General features: G+C 45.1%; 1 protein-coding gene across 1 annotated transcript in view; it reads right to left on the bottom strand.

The window, feature by feature from the left end:
- Nucleotides 1-17,374, bottom strand: part of LOC126477107 (ionotropic receptor 75a-like) — a 134,483-nt gene that overhangs the window by 23,082 nt on the left and 94,027 nt on the right. The window contains exon 5 of the mRNA XM_050103632.1: nucleotides 8,073-8,284. Within this exon, the coding sequence (XP_049959589.1) occupies nucleotides 8,073-8,284 (212 nt within the window). The remainder of the gene's footprint in view (nucleotides 1-8,072; nucleotides 8,285-17,374) is intronic.

Here is a 17,374-nt window from a genome sequence, read left to right on the forward strand (position 1 = left end):
TGAGCAGCTGCTCGACCATGAAATCCCACCTAATTGTCATAGTACCTGCAGTGGATTCTGATTCAATTTAGAATTTCTGCGTAATGGTCTGGATAGATGTCTGCCTATTACACATTACGACCCTCTTCAACTGTCGCCGGTCTCTGTCAGTCAACAGACGAGGTCGGCCTGTACTCTTTTGTGCTGTAAGTGTCCCTTCACGTTTCCACTTCACTATCATGTTGGAAGCAGTAGACCTAGGTATGTCTAGAAGAGCGGAGATCTCTGGTACTGACGTATGACACAAGTGACACCTGACCACGTTCGAAGTCCGTGAGTTCCGAGGAGTGCCCCATTCTGCTCTCTCACGATGTCTAATGAGTACTGAGGTCGCTGATATGGCGTACCTGGCAGTAGGTGGCAGCACAATGCACCTAATACGAGGTGCATTCAAGTTCTAAGGCCTCCGATTTTTTTTTCTCCGGACTGAAAAGTGATAGAAACATGCGCATTGTTTTAAAATGAAGCCGCGTTCATTGTCAATATGTCCCAGAGATGGCAGCACCGTACGGCAGATGGAATTTTACCGCCAGCGGCGAGAATGAGAACTGTTTTAAATACTTAAAATTGCGACGTTTTCCTTACTTGAACAGCATGCAATCATTCGTTTTCTGAATTTGCGTGGTGTGAAACCAATTGAAATTCATCGACAGTTGAAGGAGATATGTGCTGATGGAGTAATGGATGTGTCTGGCGACATCGCCGAATGTCTGTTGAACAGATCGTCTCCAGAGTTGGCATTTCTGTGGGTTCTGTGTACACAATCCTGCATGACGACCTGAAAATGCGAAAAGTGTCATCCAGGTGGGTGCCACGAATGCTGACGGACGACCACATGGCTGCCCGAGTGGCATGTTGCCAAGCAATGTTGACGCGCAACGACAGCATGAATGGGACTTTCTTTTCGTCGGTTGTGGCAATGGATGAGACGTGGATGCTATTTTTCAATTCAGAAACAAAGCGCCAGTCAGCTCAATGGAAGCGCACAGATTCACCGCCACCAAAAAAATTTCGGGTAGCCACCAGCGCTGAAAAAATGATGGTGTCCATGTCCTGGGACAGCGAGGGCGTAATCCTTACCCATTGCGTTTCAAAGGCCACTACGGTAACAGGTGCATCCTACGAAAATGTTTTGAAGCACAAATTCCTTCCTGCAGTGTTACTAAAACGTCCGGGAAGGGCTGCGCGTGTGCTGTTTCACCAAGACAACACACCTGCACATCGAGCTAACGTTACGCAATAGTTTCTTCGTGATGACAACTTTGAAGTGATTCCTCATGGTCCCTACTCACCTGACCTGGCTACTAGTGACTTTTGGCTTTTTCCAACAAAGAAAGAGACTCTCCGTGGCCGCACATTCACCAGCCGTGCTGCTATTGCCTCAGCGATTTTCCAGTGGTCAAAACAGACTCCTAAAGAAGCCTTCGCCGCTGCCATGGAATCATGGCGTCAGCGTTGTGAAAAATGTGTACGTCTGCAGGGCGATTACGTCGAGAAGTAACGCCAGTTTGATCGATTTCGGGTGAGTAGTTAATTAGAAAAAAAAAATCGGAGGCCTTAGAACTTGAATGCACCTCGTATGAAAAACGTATGTTTTTGGGGGTGTCCGGGTACTTTTTATCACATAGTGTATGTTCATTAAGTTGTGCAGGACACTGTGGGCAATCTTCAGACATACGATAAAAATTTTGAGGCTATAATTACCAAATTAAGACACTGTATTTGTTTTTTAGTTAAACCACTTTTTGTTGCGTTGGAAAGAGAACTTCAGCGACATAGTATGTGTAGAACTTGGCCAAATACAAGGAGTAATCATAAAGCTTTGCTTATCAACTAAAAGGAAAGCTACAGCTGCGATTCTGAAACTTGATAATGATGTAATTTATACTTTCTCATGTTCTTAGGGTGCTGATGATGATGACAATCTGGAGTCTCTGAGTGGAATACCAACGTAACAGTGTACAGGGACAACGCAGGAAATTTGCAGTAGCTGAATACTGTCTGGAATACGAACGCTCGTATGACGAGATAAAAGTCTGGGAAAGTATCATTACCGAGGAAATTGAAATCAAGCTGGCGGGGTGGGGGTGGGGACAGGAACGCGGCCAACAGGAACGCTGGGACGCTGCCTGCCAACTCAGCATGGCATGGGACCCGTAGTGGAACTGATTAGTGGTCCAGCCATTTAAGTTGTGTTTTGTATTTGTAGATACAAACAATCGCACCTGCACATCGAGCTAACTTTACGCAATAGTTTCTTCGTTATGACAACTTTGAAGTGATTCCTCATGGTCCCTACTCACCTGACTACTAGTGACTTTTGGCTTTTTCCAACAAAGAAAGAGACTCTCCGTGGCCGCACATTCACCAGCCGTGCTGCTATTGCCTCAGCGATTTTCCAGTGGTCAAAACAGACTCCTAAAGAAGCCTTCGCCGCTGCTTGCTGACGAGATCTACATCTACATTGTGGTGTCACCGCCAGACACCACACTTGTTAGGTGGTAGCCTTTAAATCGGCCGCGGTCCGTTAGTATACGTCGGACTCGCGTGTCGCCACTATCAGTGATTGCAGACCGAGCGCCGCCACACGGCAGGTCTAGAGGCAGATCAGTCGACACACAGACGTTTCTCCGAAGTCATAAATATATTTTCTCCTTGTATTTGACTAAAGAAATAATGAAGTATTATTTTTCCCTATTCTATTAACAATGCAAAGACGGAAAATATCACAAAATTATAGCAACTACATTTTTCTAAATTTTGGAAAGATATTTAAAACTGTTACGAGTATTATTATCGACGTTATTACCTCAGTAACTTTGTGGAAGACAACATGAGAAATATTTATAACACAAACTATTACTGTTAAGGAAATCTTATCTTTGGAAATATTTATCTTTGTAACGCTATATTCGTATCTTAGGTGTTCGTATTGTGTTTGACTTGTCGGTAGTAGTACTTACTTGGTGTGAAGCGACACGTGCTGGTTGACTTTGTTTTATGTATTAGTGCAGTTGTGATTCAAGAATGTTAGCCTGAATGAAATTTTAATAAATATGTGTAGAACACCTGCAACTCTTATACTAATATAAATACTTAGCACAAAAATTGAACCTTTATACTCTACTGCAAACCATCAGAAATGAGTTAAATTTCTAGGCAACAGAGCTTCCATGATAAAGAAACTACAGTAGATTTTGACAAGAAATTGAGTCAAACTACGTTGAATAATTATTATTCCATTCATATAAATGTTCGCTCCATATAGTTCATAGATGAAGCACAGCCCCACCTGAATGTAGTCGTTAATAAACAGAACTGAAGATTTTGGGGTCCCGAAAATCCCCATTTCTGTGAAGCGAACCCACTGTATTTTCTCAAAGTTACTGTTTGAGCCGTAGTATGCATCAGAGACATTATTGTCCCTTTTTCAGGATGGAAACGATCACCAGTGAACGCTAAGTTGTAATTTTTGAACAGTTTGTCGGTACACATCTCGGAAGATCGACGAACGTACGGAATGGTTCATGCAAGATGGGGCCAGACCACATCGCACCAAACAGGTGTTTCGCTTTCTTGATGAATACTTCAGTAATAGAGATGTTACGTTGGATTATTGCAAATTTACTAGCGCAGGGATGGATCGGACTCCACATTCGCCCGATGTGTCTGTCCCCTTGGGACCACTTTTTGTTGGGCACACTGAAAGACACTGTCAACCGGAACCATCGCACCACGTTGGAAGAGCTTGAATCAGTGTACGGCATCTGAATCCATTACCGCTGAGACACTGCAGCATGTATTGACAAATTTCATTGTTAGTTTGCGTCACGGCCGTACTACGAGTGGTGGACATTTGGAAGAGATAGTGATTTGATTGCAAAGACTGCTTGCTGACGAGATCTACATCTACATTGTGGTGTCACCGCCAGACACCACACTTGCTAGGTGGTAGCCTTTAAATCGGCCGCGGTCCGTTAGTATACGTCGGACTCGCGTGTCGCCACTATCAGTGATTGCAGACCGAGCGCCGCCACACGGCAGGTCTAGAGGGACTTCCTAGCACTCGCCCCAGTTGTACAACCGACTTTGCTAGCGATGGTTCACTGACAAAATACGCTCTCATTTGCCGAGACGATAGTTAGCATAGCCTTCAGCTACGTCATTTGCTACGACCTAGCAAGGCGCCATTACCAGTTACTATTGAGATTATGAATAATGTACCGTCAAGAGCGACGTTCACCATTTATGGATTAAAGTTAAGTACTCCACCAGCTACGTCCGTTTTTCTAAAGTCTAATTTCCTTGTCCTGTTCCAGACATCACGCCAGCCTGCGTGAGCTAAAACATGTGCCTATCGGCTTCCTCTAGTACCCGGTGTTGGCTCTCCTGCCAACCCACAACATACATCTACATGGATTCTCAGCAAATCACACTTAAGTCCCAGGCGGAGGGTTCGTCGAACCATCTTCACAATAATTCTCTATTATTCCACTCTCGAAAAGTTTGCGGATAAGATCAACACTCCTTTTCTTGCGAGCTCAAATTTCCCTTATTTTATTATGATGATCGTTTCTCTCTATGTAGATCACCGTCAACCAAATATTTTCGCATTCGGAGGAGAGAGCTGGCAATTGAAATTTTGTGAGAAGATACCGCCGCAACGAAAAACGCCTTTGTTTTAATGACGTCCACCCCAAATCCTGTATCGTTTCAGTGACATTCTGTCCACTATTTCTAGATAATATGAAACGTGCTGTCCTTCTTTGAACTTTCTTCACATACTCCGTTAATCCTATCGGGTAAGGATACCACACCGCGCAACAGTACTCCAAAAGAGGACGTAAAAGCGTAGCGTAGACAGTCTCTTTAATAGACCTGTTGCATCTTCTGAGATCTAAGTGTTCTACCAGTAAAATGCAAGCTTCGGTTCACCTTTCCCATAACATTTTCTGTGTGTTCTTTCCAATTTAAGTTGTTCGTAATTGTAATTACTAGGTATTTTGTTGAATTTATGGCCTTTAGATGTGGTTGATATATCGTGTAACAGAAATTTAACGATTTCCTCTTAGCACTCATGTGGATAGCACCACACTTTTCATTATTTAGGGTCAATTCCCAATTTTCGCACCATACAGATATATTTTCTAAGTATTTCTGCAATTTGTTTTGATCTTCTTATGAGTTTATTAGACGATAAACGACAGCGTCATCTGCAAGAAGGCTGTTCACACTGTCTCCTAAATTGTTCATATAGATGAGGAGCAGCACAAGTCTTATAACACTACCTTGGGGAACGCCAGAAATCACTTCTGTTTTACGCGATGACTTTCCGTCACTTCCTACGAACTGTGACTTCTCTGATGGGAAATCACGAATCCAATCACATAATTGAGACGATATCCCATTAGCACGCAGTTTGATTACAAGCCCCTTCTGAGGCGCAATGTCAAAAGCCTTCTGGAAATCTAGAAATACGGAATCAATTTGAAATCCCTTTTCAATAGCAATGAACACTTCGTGTGAGCGAAGAGCCAGTTGTGTTTCTCTAAATCCACGTTGACTATTTCTCAATAGACCGTTCCCTTATCGGTAATGTTCGGACATAATATGTTCCAATATCCTGTTGCATATTACTTTAATAATATGAGCCTGTAATTTAGTGGATTTTTCCTATTGCCTTTCTTGAATACTGGTGTGACCTGTGGAGCTTTACATTCTTTGGATACGGATCTTCCTTCGAGAGAGTGGTTGTATATGATTGTTAAGTATGGAGCTATTGAATCAGCATGCTCTGAAAGAAACCTACTTGGTGTACAGTCTGGACCGGAGGACTTGCTTTTATTAAGTGATTTAAGTTGCTTCATTACCCCAACGATATCTGCTTCTAGGTTGCTCGTGTTGGCAGCTGTTCTCGATTCTGGAATATTTACTTTGTCTTCTTTGGTGAAGGAATTTCAGAAGGCTGTGTTTAGTAACTCTGCTTTAGCAACACTATCATTGACAGTATTTCAATTGCTATGAAAGCATTCATTGTGTCTTCCCGCTACCATGCTTTACATCCAAGGGGTGTCCAGAAAGTAAGTTCCGATTGGCCGCGAAATGGAAACGACTATGAAAATCCGATAAAGCTTTGCACAGATGTGTTGGGCAGTGTCTCTAGTGATCCTACATAGTACCACGTCGCTCTTCTCATTTCTGAGCTCACAGTGTCTAGAAAATAGCGTCACCCGCCAAGTACGAGGGCCTGGTGAGAAATTTCGCCTGAAGCTATGCAGCCATAACTGTCGTGCTGCTTCTTCTTCAAGACAATTCTCAGCCACATTCTGCAGGGGCAATGGAGATGCTCCTGCACCGTTTTCAATTGGAAATGTTTGATTACCAAATACAGCCCGTAATTGTCTCCCTCTGAATTTCATCTATGCTCACATGAACCGCTGGATATGAAGACAACATTTTGGCACAGACAACAAGCTGTAGGCCAGCATAGAGAATTGGCGGAAAGCACTAGCGGCTGCCTCCTATAACGCGGCTATTGGAAAGTTGGTACAACGCTACGACAAATGTCTAAGAACGGCGACTATGTAGAGAAGCTAATTATTACAAATAAAAAAATTCTGATTTTCAATGTGGTTTCCATTTCGCGATCAATCGGAACGTACTTTCTGGACAGCCCTCGTAAAAGCAGAATCTGTCTGGGTTCTCTGCCAGGTTTCGAGACAAAATTTCTTTGTGGAAGCTATTAGAAGCATCTCGGATTGAAGTCCGCGATAAGTTGCGAGCTTCTGTTCAGATAGCCAATCTTGAGTATTTCGCTTTCGTTTAAATTTGGCATGGTTTTTCGTTGTTCCTGCAGCAGTCTTCTGACCTGTTTTGCGTACCATGCAGGATCAGCTGCGTCGTTTGTTAATTTGTTACAAATGTCTCAGTTGCTGTCGATACAATATCTTTGAATTCAGGCCCCATCAGGTCTACATTTACATTGTTAATTTGGACGAATTTAATTACGCACAATGATACTGTATGAGGTGCACAGCGTACAGTGCCATCTATTAGCAGCTTTTCGAGCTATTTCGAAACTTCAGCATAAAATTCTTACAGGTTCACAGAAAACGTACCTCTTGTTGTACTATATACTTATATGGATATGGTGTCTGCTCTTTCGGACATGTCCGAAAGAACAGACACCATATCCATAAGAGGTGCACAGCGTACAGTGCCACCTGTTAGCAGCTTTTCGAACTATTTCAAAACTTCAGCATAAAATTATTACAGGTTCACAGAAAACGTACCTCTTGTTGTACTATATACTTATATGGATAGGGTGTCTGCTCTTTTGGACATGTCCGAAAGAACAGACACCATATCCACATAAGTATATTGTTCTGGCAACACCGGCCACGACCTTCTTCTTCTGTGCGGGAGCACACATATTCTCCGAACTGTTACGGGCTTGGTAAGAATGTCTTCCACGAGTAATGAGTGTGTTGGGGTGGAACACTACGAATGTAGTTTGTGGACATACATGGTGAGATTGTGGGTCTCGAGGGAGGCGTGTGCGAGATAGTCCCTGCAGTCGCGCTATCCTCTGTGCCCTCGGTGGCTCAGATGGAGCCGGCAGGGTAGCTCAGCGTGTTGGGTCAGAGGGTTAGCTGTCCTCTGTAATAAAAAAAAAAAACTGAGTTAATAGATCAACGACGAACTGAAACGGGTGTCTTGCGACGTCCGCCCTGAGCAGATACAACGAACGTAAACGAACAAAATGAGATTAAAAAAAAGATAGGTAGAGCGTCTGCCATGTAAGCAGGAGATGCCGGGTTCGAGTCCCGGTCGGGGCACACATTTTCACCTGTCCCCGTTGATATATATATCAACGCCCGTTAGCAGCTGAAGGTATTAATATAATTCTAATTTCTTGTTGTACTCGTCCGTCGATTTAGTTTTCAAGATATTTATTTTTAATTTTGTAATCGGGGACTGCTTGGCTGGACATCCTGTGCGTAAATGTGTGCAGTGAGAGCGGAGGACCGTACCTCGAAGTACTCGTGGGTGTAGCTGATGTTCTCCATGCCGACGGCGAGCTCACTGTGCAGCAGATCGGCCTTGCTGTTGATGGTCCTGGGCGGGGGCAGCAGCAGCGAGGTGACGATGGCGGCCGTGTAGTAGGTGTCCAGCAGCAGGGCGCACGCGAAGCTCAGGAACACCAGCATGCGCCAGCTGGGCCGCTCCGTGTCTAGCGTCGTGCCTGAGGGACAGCGAGCCAACAGCGGAGTGTCAGCCGCCAACACAGAAAACCGCGGAGAGCAGCTGGCGGGGCAGAAGTCGCGATCAAAAATGTTAAACATAATTGTACCGAATCAAGAGACGACATGAGACTCAAACAGAAACATGAAGCGACTCTGTAGATCCAGAAGAAACTGCATTTAACAGAAAACGATACATGCAGAATGGGAATAACACAGAAGAGAATGTTCTTACACACTTCTTACATACAGGACTGGCCATTAAAATTGCTACACCAAGAAGAAATGCAGATGATAAACGGGTCTACATTGGACAAATATATTATACTAGAACTGACAAGGGATTACATTTTCACGCAATTTGGGTGCATGGATTCTGAGAAATCAGTACCCAGTACAACCACCTCTGGCCGTAATAAAGGCATTGATACGCCTTTCCATTGAGTCAAACAGAGCTTGGATGGCGTGTACAGGTACAGCTGCCCATGCAGCTTCAACACGATACCTCAGTTCATCGAGAGTAGCGACTGGCGTATTGTGACGAGCCAGTTGCTCGGCCACCATTGACTAGACGTTTTCAGTTGGTGAGAGATCTGGAGAATGTGCTGGCCAGGGCAGCAGTCGAACATTTTCTGAATCCAGAAAGGCCCGTACAGGACCTGCAACATGCGGTCCTGCATTATCCTGCCGAAATGTAGGGTTTCGCAAGGGATCGAATGAAGGGTAGACCCACGGGTCGTAACACATCTGAAATGTAACATCCACTGTACAAAGTGCCGTCAATGCGAACAAGAGGTGACCGAGACGCGTAACCAATGGCACCCCATACCATCACGCCGGTTATACGCCAGTATGGCGATGACGAATACACGCTTCCAATGTGCGTTCACCGCGATGTCCCCAAACACGGATGTGACCATCATGATGCTGTAAACAGAACCTGGATTCATCCGAAAAAATTACGTTTTGCCATTTGCGCACCAGGTTCGTCGTTGAGTACACCATCGCAGGCGGTCCTGCCTGTTTCAAGGGTAACCGCAGCCATGCTCTCCGAGCTGATAGCCATGCTGCTGCAAACGCCATCGAACTGTTCGTGCAGATAGTTGTGGTCTTGAAAACGTCCCCATCTATTGACTCAGGGATCGAGACGTGGCTGCACGATCCGTTACAGCCATGTGGATAAGATGCCTGTCATCTCTGCTGCAAGTGATACGAGGCCGTTGGGATCTAGCACGGCGTTCCGTATTACCCTCCTGAACCCACCGATTCCATATTCTGCTAACAGTCGTTGGATCTCGACCAAAGCGAGCAGCAATGTCGCGATACGATAAACTGCAATCGCCATAGGCTACAATCCGACCTTTATCAAAGTCGGAAAAGTGATGGCACGCATTTCTCCTCCTTTCACGAGGCATCACAACAACGCTTCACCAGACACCGCCGGTCAACTGCTGTTCGTGTATGAGAAATCGGTTGAAAACTTTCCTCAAGTCAGCACGTTGTAGGTGTCGCCACCGGCGCCAGCCTTGTGTGAATGCTCTGGAAAGCTAATCATTTGTATATCACAGCATCTTCTTCCTATCGGTTAAATTTCGCGTCTGTAGCACGTCATGTTCGTGGTGTAGCAATTTTAATGGCCAGTAGTGTATTTCAAACTCCTTCTGCATGCTGACTATCATTCTCGGCACAGAGTTGGATTCGCTGCGATGTGCGTCTGCTTGCCCAGCGCAGCACTTGGTGAGTGATCATTCTTAGGGTTCTCTGTCGCCGAGAATTAAACGCCTGGAGACCAGGAGCTACGATACACAACACTTTCATCTATCGACATAACCTCGTGGAGAGTCGGTGATGGCAAAAGCTGCTCGTAACTGGTTGTACGAATCACAGCGCGTATTCATAATACGATCACTTAATTCATGGATGCTACCTGTTCGAAATGAACAGTAACCATCTTTCCTCATCCAACAACACGTGGAGGTTCTGGGGACGTTCATTTCCGCCGATCGCTTCCTTTTCGATTTTAATGGTGAACAAATCAATGACACACTTATGTATTAAGTGACTTCATTATCGTTGTATTTCTTGGGTCTTCCACAGCGTGGTGCAACCGCCACAGGCTCACCTGCAAAGGCCTTTCTTTCCATCTTCCGAATATTAGCTTCAGTTGGGCTTCTTTCTTGAAGCGGCTAAAAATGTTTCTCCTAATTTCATCATATGTCCAACCTGTTCGTTCTTTTTCATGCACCTGTATGCTAAGAATGAGAAGTTCTTCAGTTGTAAATCTGCTTGTATCCGCCATTATAACACAAAGTTTATAACAGTATTACCTCGGTAACAAAACAGAACACGATCACGTGCCGTTTAATCGCCAGAACCACAAGCGAAACAACGCAATCACGTGCCGTATTGTCATGGACTGACGCCTGCATTGTTGTAATTTGAGTGAGTTCTACCAGAAGACAGACGAACTACGGCCAGGGAACACTATTTTCAACCTAGAATACATTTCCAGAACTATGTAACCGCGAAAATTAACGTATAGTTGAACACATTCCGATCGTGAGTTCCGGCCACCCCTGTACATTATTCACTACCATCTTCTCATTATGATGTGATGAATTTTCTGTACAAAGGTAGAAATGAAATGTTCCGCGCTTTTGCAGTAGACGTGCCAATTGGGCCCGATCGACAGCTGTGTCATCTTCAGCCAATGACATCATCAGATGCGATATGAAGGGGCATGTGGTCAGCACACCGCTCTCCTGGTCGTTTTCGGGTTTCTTGACCTTGGAACCGCTACTAATCGTTCGAGTGAGTCCTCAGTTGGCCTCACGAGACTGAGCGGACCCGTACCAGCCCTCTGACCAAGGGAAATTCCTTGGAAGTAGATGGAATCGAACACGGGTCCCCTCCACCGCAGTCACTGCACTGATCTCTCAGCTACCTGAGGCAGACTCCTTCAGTACTGGGTGTATTTTAATTAGTAATGAAACATTATTTGTATAATAATAATATTTCAATAATAATAGTGTAACGTATTAAAATATAAAATACTTTCTTTCATCTCCATACATTTTTAACCCAATACACAAAGACCTAAAAATTTGAGCTTGTGAATTTTTAACAACTACTTGCTGTACCTAGACACGTGCTGCTGTGACTTAATCTAGTTGAATGGAAAACTGCTAATAATTATAGTAAGTAGATATAAGTCCTAATCTTTTCTCCCCTGTCTGAATCCGACTCCTGCTCCTCGTCTCTTTGTTCACTTCCTCCTCCTTCCCTCTCTCTCTGTGTAGCACCTTCTCCCTGCTCTCATCTTCTCCTCCCCTCTCTCTCTATCTCCTCCTGCCCCACTTCTTTCCATCACTCTCTGTTCATCGCTCCTCCCCCTTTTCTCTGTCCACCTTCTTCTCCTCCGTTTCGCCATCTCCTCCTGACACTTCTCTCTGTCCATCTCCTCCTTTCCACTCTTTATGCCAATTTCCTCCCGCCCCTCTATCTCCTCTTCCGCCCTTCCTCTCACATTCATTGTTGTTTATTGTTATTGCAAATTCATATTCTGTAGCAGAAGATTTTTGGTAATTACGTTTCCCCCATTTATTTAAATTCTCCTATTTACTTAAATGGTATGTAAACACACATATCAAAAAAAAAGTTTTGCATCACCTGGGTTCCGAGAGTTCCGGAATCTGTACATAAAATTGGAATAGAGATCAACATAAACAACATTTCCGCACTCTTTATTGCTCATGAAAACCACACATTGCTTCTTGTATCATCATTCAGAGGTGGTGGTTCAGATTGCTGTACACACTGGTACCTCTAATACCCAACAATATGTCCTCTTGCATTGATGCATGCCTCTATTCGTCGTGGCATACTATCCATAAGTTCATCAAGGCACTGTTGGTCCAGATTGTCCCACTCCTCAACGGCGATTCGGCGTAGATCCCTCAGAGTGGTTGGTGGATCACGTTGTCAGTAAACAGCCCTTTTCACTCCATCCCAGGCATGTCCGATAGGGTTCATATCTGAAGAACATGCTGGCCACTCTAGTCGAGCGATGTCGTTATCCTGAAGGAAGTCATTCACAAACTGTGCACGATGGGGGCGAGAATTGTCGTCCATAAAGACGAATGCCTCGCCAATATGCTGCCGATGTGGTTGCACTATCGGTCGGAGGATGGCATTCACGTATCGTACATCCGTTACGGCGCCTTAAATGACCACCAGCGGCGTACGTCACCACCCCAAAACAGCAGGGGACCTCCACCTGGCGGCACTCGCTGGACAGTGTGTCTAAGGCGTTAAGCCTGACCGGGTTGGCTCCAAACACGTCTCCGACGATTGTCTGGTTGAAGGCATATGCGACACTCATCAGTGAAGAGAACCTGATGCCAATCCTGAGCGGCCCGTTCGGCATGTTGTTGTGCCCATCTGTACCGCGCTGCATGGTGTCGTGGTTGCAAAGATACACCTCGCCATGGACGTCAAGAGTGAACTTGTTTATCATGCAGGCTATTGCGTACAGTTTGAGTCGTAACATTATGTCCTGTGCTGCACGAAAAGCATTATTCAATGGGGTGGCGTTGCTGTCAGGGTTCCTCCGAGCCATAATCCGTAGGTAGCGGTCATCCACTGCAGAAGTAGCCCTTGGACGGCCTGAGAGAGGCATGTCATCGACACTCCATGTCTCTCTGTATCTCCTCCACGTCCGAACAACATCGCTTTGGTTCACTCCGAGACGCCTGAATACTTCCCCTGTTGAGAGCCCTTCGTGGCAAAAAGTAGCAATGCGGACGCGATCGAACGGCGGTATTGACCGTCTAGGAATGGTTGAACTACAGACAACACGAGCCGTGTACCTCCTTCCTGATCGAATGACTGGAGCTGATCGGCTGTCGGGCCCCCTCTGTCTAATAGGCTCCGCTCATGCACGGTTGTTTACATCTTTGGGCGTGTTTAGTGACATCTCTGGACAGTCAATGGGACTGTGTCTGTGATACAATGTCCACAGTCAACGTTCTGGGAACCGAGGTGATGCAAAACTTTTTTGACGTGTATATTTCAAAAGAGGTATACAGGATGAAGCGACATACCCGCACTCGATCGTTGCACCGCGGCTCCTCACATGCCAGCGATAAAAAAATGTCTCTCACAAAATTTCGTCCGGCGAGTACATCCGGCAGAAAAAGGATGTTAGTGTGTCAATCTAACAACACTGCATCCGAATGTATCATAACTACCCCTACTAACATTTATGTTGTACAGTTGGTGCAGTGGGTAGAGTTTCGGCTTAGCATGCAGGAGGTCGAGGGTTCAGTCCTGGGTTGGGGCGCTTTTTTTTTTTTTGTTTATTTCATTCTGACATTACATATTGTAATATATATCGTTTCTTATGTCACATGTATCCGAAATTTACAACATTTTGTAACGCTGAACACAACAAATACGTGGTTAGACAAAGAAGAAATAGACAGTTGAAACAATTAATGGGACCGTGGTGATAACACATACAAATAGAAACCAAGTTTGGACATTATTCGCAAAGCACCTTGCTAGTCCTACTGATAACGTAAGACCCTAACGAAATGTAATAGACCTAAACGAGGCAATAGTTGGTGCTAATCTATGTGACCATTAGAGGAGGGTACAAAGAAAACAGGTTTCGCATCTAGTAGATGAAGTGGTGCAAATAAATTCGAGCCCACGAGGTGGAAAGGGCTTCTTTCAAAGCTGACCAATCATCCATTTCTACGATTGTAGTATGTAAGTGCAAACGTTTTCCAAAAGAACCGCTGCAATCGCTGTTGACGATTAAAATGCCCGATACCGTACCATCTGGACTACATTTATCAAATAAAAAACATATGCTTGAACCTAGAATCGTACCCGCAACCTCCTGCACGCTAATCCAAAACTCTATACACTGAACCAACTGTACACCACAAGTAGAATGTGTTGACAGAGATAGTTACAATGCATGTGGTTACAGAGTTGCCAGATTGCCAATCATTAACGTCCTTTTTCTGCCGGATGTTCTCGACGGACGAAATTTTGTGAGAGACATTTTTTTATCGGTGGCTTGCGACGAGTCGCGCTGAGAAGCCCGAGTGCGGGAATTTTGTTATATCCTAGCCAGTAATGCCACCCGAGCCCGCTGCCAAAAGGTTGGCAGCATCAAAGTCCGGACGCCGTCCGCATAAGCAACGCCAGCGAGACAGGAAATTGCCGCAAGTCTGCGCGCGCCACCGCTGGCTTCTGGTTTCTTAAGCGCTGGAGTCGCGAGCGCTAGGACAGTTCTGTATTCGCCGCTCAGTTGTATACTCGCCACCGAATTGTGTACTTGCTAGTCAGTTGTGTGTTCATCGCAGCAGAGTTGTTGTTTGTCGTCAGCCGACGCTGACCTAGCCGCTCCGACTCGAACTAGACAGATTTCTGTAGACACGGAGTTCACTACTGTTTCTGTATCTTCGTTAATAAAGATAAGTACCGACTTTTATTTAATCAGTCTTTGGGTTTTCATCTTTCTGTTCACTGTTCCAGCGGACCGGTCGGCCCGCTATTAAAAGTGTGGTGGTGACTTCGTAAGCCGTTTCTACAGCGAATTGTTTGTCGCTACGAACACCGCCACAAAACTGGCGACGAGCCCTTCCGAACTCGTGTGCAGGGCTGGTTCAACTTGTTTCTGGTTATACTAATTATAGCGATAAAATTTTGGGGGCTGGTTTAATTTGTGTTCACTATGTCTGCCGAATTACAACAGTTGATCTTGTTACAGAGTCAGCAAATACAAAGCCTGGTGGAAGCAATCGCCAAACAAGCGGCTAATCCTCCAACACAAAAGGAACAAGCACAGGCAGCACCACCTTTCCGTGCTTTTGATGCATCACGAGAAGAATGGCGAGAATATTTCGCGCAGTTGCAGGCGCACATGACAGTCTACAAAATCACGGGTACTGAGCGGCAGCTTTATTTAATTTCCACTGCAGGCGTGGAAGTCTATCGACTACTTTGTAAGTTGTTCCCGGAATCCCAGCCAGAAGCTTTAGACTATGACGTTGTTGTTAACAAGCTTGCTGAGTATTTCGAGTCGCGAGTTCATGTGGCAGCAGCCAGATTCAAGTTCTTCAGATTAAAGAAACTGCCACATCAATCTAATAAACAGTGGTTAACAGATTTACGGGGCCTCACCAGTCAGTGCCGATTTAATTGTGTGTGTGGAGCTTCCTACAGTGATGTCATGTTACGAGACGCTATTACTCAAAACATTGCAGATTCTCGTATTCGTGCTGCTATCTTAAAGTTGCCTGACCCGTCATTAGAGACTGTGATGAACATCATTGAAGCCCAAGATACTTTTGACTATGCTGAGTGTGAGTTAGATCAGCCATGTATTTCTCAAATTGCCTGTGCTAAGCAAGTTATGTCACGCCCGCGGCCCCACCGGCAGAGTCAGACTGTAAACACTAGCCGGCCGCGTCATGTTAAACACATTCGTCAGCCGCGTGTGCAAAATGATAGAGTTAAGTCTTGCCCTAAGTGTGTTCTTGCTCATCCTCGTGAACGTTGCCCGTTAAGAAACGCGGTTTGTCACTTTTGTCAAAGGAAAGGACACATCCAGACTGTTTGTTTGCGTAAACGCAAGAACAATTCTAGTGCTGCCCAGCCCATGGATATTCATGTTCTTCAAAGCCAGCCCGCCCAGAAGGTCGCGTTTAAAGACTCTTCCACGGTTCGTGTGGGTAATAAACTTGTTCGCAATAAGCCACCCACCCAGCCCTCTGCTATGCGAGCCAGGCGTAATTCAAACGCTGTAAAAAGTAATGTACAGACTGCAAGTGAAGCGGGAGTTGTTGTTCCACCCGCCCAACCCACGAGTTGTCGTAAGCAGCGAACACGCGTTAAACGCGCTGATTTTGTGTCTTCCGCCTCCACTGCACCGATCCAGAGACAGTGTAATAAACTATTTGTGAAGCTACGCATCCAGGATAAGACCTTCAATTTTCAATTAGACACTGGTGCGTCTGTGACTCTCATAAATAGTGCTACGTATGCGGCTATCGGCCGCCCTAAACTTTCAGCGGCAAAACATTCTTTGGCTACTTATAGTGGAGAACAAATTCCTGTGTTAGGTGTATGTAGCGTGCCAGCCACATTCCGTGGCAATACAAAAACAGTTTCATTCACTGTGCTCCGCGCTACAGACAGTGTAAACATTTTCGGATTAGACTGTTTTGACTTGTTTGGCCTGTCTATCCAAGACAATGTGTTGCAAATTAATTCTGTTGTTGTTCCGCAAGACAGCATAACCGATTTGTGTAAACGATACAGTGACATATTTAAAGACGAACTAGGTTGTGCTGCGAACTTTGCCGCTCATATTACGTTAAAAGATAATGCTCAGCCTCGATTTTTTCGTGCTCGTCCAGTGCCTCACGCCCTCCGGGCACATGTAGCAGATGAACTTCGTCGTTGGCAAAACAACGGTGTTATTCAACCCGTTTCAGCGAGCCAGTGGGCTTCTCCCTTAGTTATTATAAAGAAACCGTCTGGCAAGTTACGTTTGTGTGCTGATTTTAAGTCGACAGTTAATCCTCAGACTGTCATTGATTCTTTTCCTTTGCCTAGACCGGACGAGCTGATGGATAAGTTAGGGGAAGCTCGTTTCTTTTCCAAAATTGATCTCCGTGAAGCATATTTGCAATTGCCCCTCGACGAGCAATCACAACAGTATTTTGTCATCAACATGTCGTTGGGGTTGTTCCGTTTTCTGCGTTTGCCTTTTGGTTGTGCGTCAGCTCCAGCTGTTTTTCAGCGTTTTTTGTCACAACTTCTGGCTAATGTGCCATCGTGTTGCAACTATTTAGACGATATTGTTGTGTCCGGTCGGAGGCCTGCTGAACATTTCCGTAATTTGGAGTGTTTGTTTAAAGTGTTGTCTCAGGCAGGCCTACGTTGCAACATCGATAAATGTTCATTTTTCCTTACGGAGATGGAGTATCTGGGACATGTTATTAATGCTCAAGGCATTCATCCCTCCCAGTCACATTTAGCAGCTATTCGTGATTTGCCCGCCCCTCGCAATC

This window comes from Schistocerca serialis, chromosome 1 (assembly GCF_023864345.2).
Source record: "Schistocerca serialis cubense isolate TAMUIC-IGC-003099 chromosome 1, iqSchSeri2.2, whole genome shotgun sequence".
Lineage (NCBI taxonomy): Eukaryota > Metazoa > Arthropoda > Insecta > Orthoptera > Acrididae > Schistocerca > Schistocerca serialis.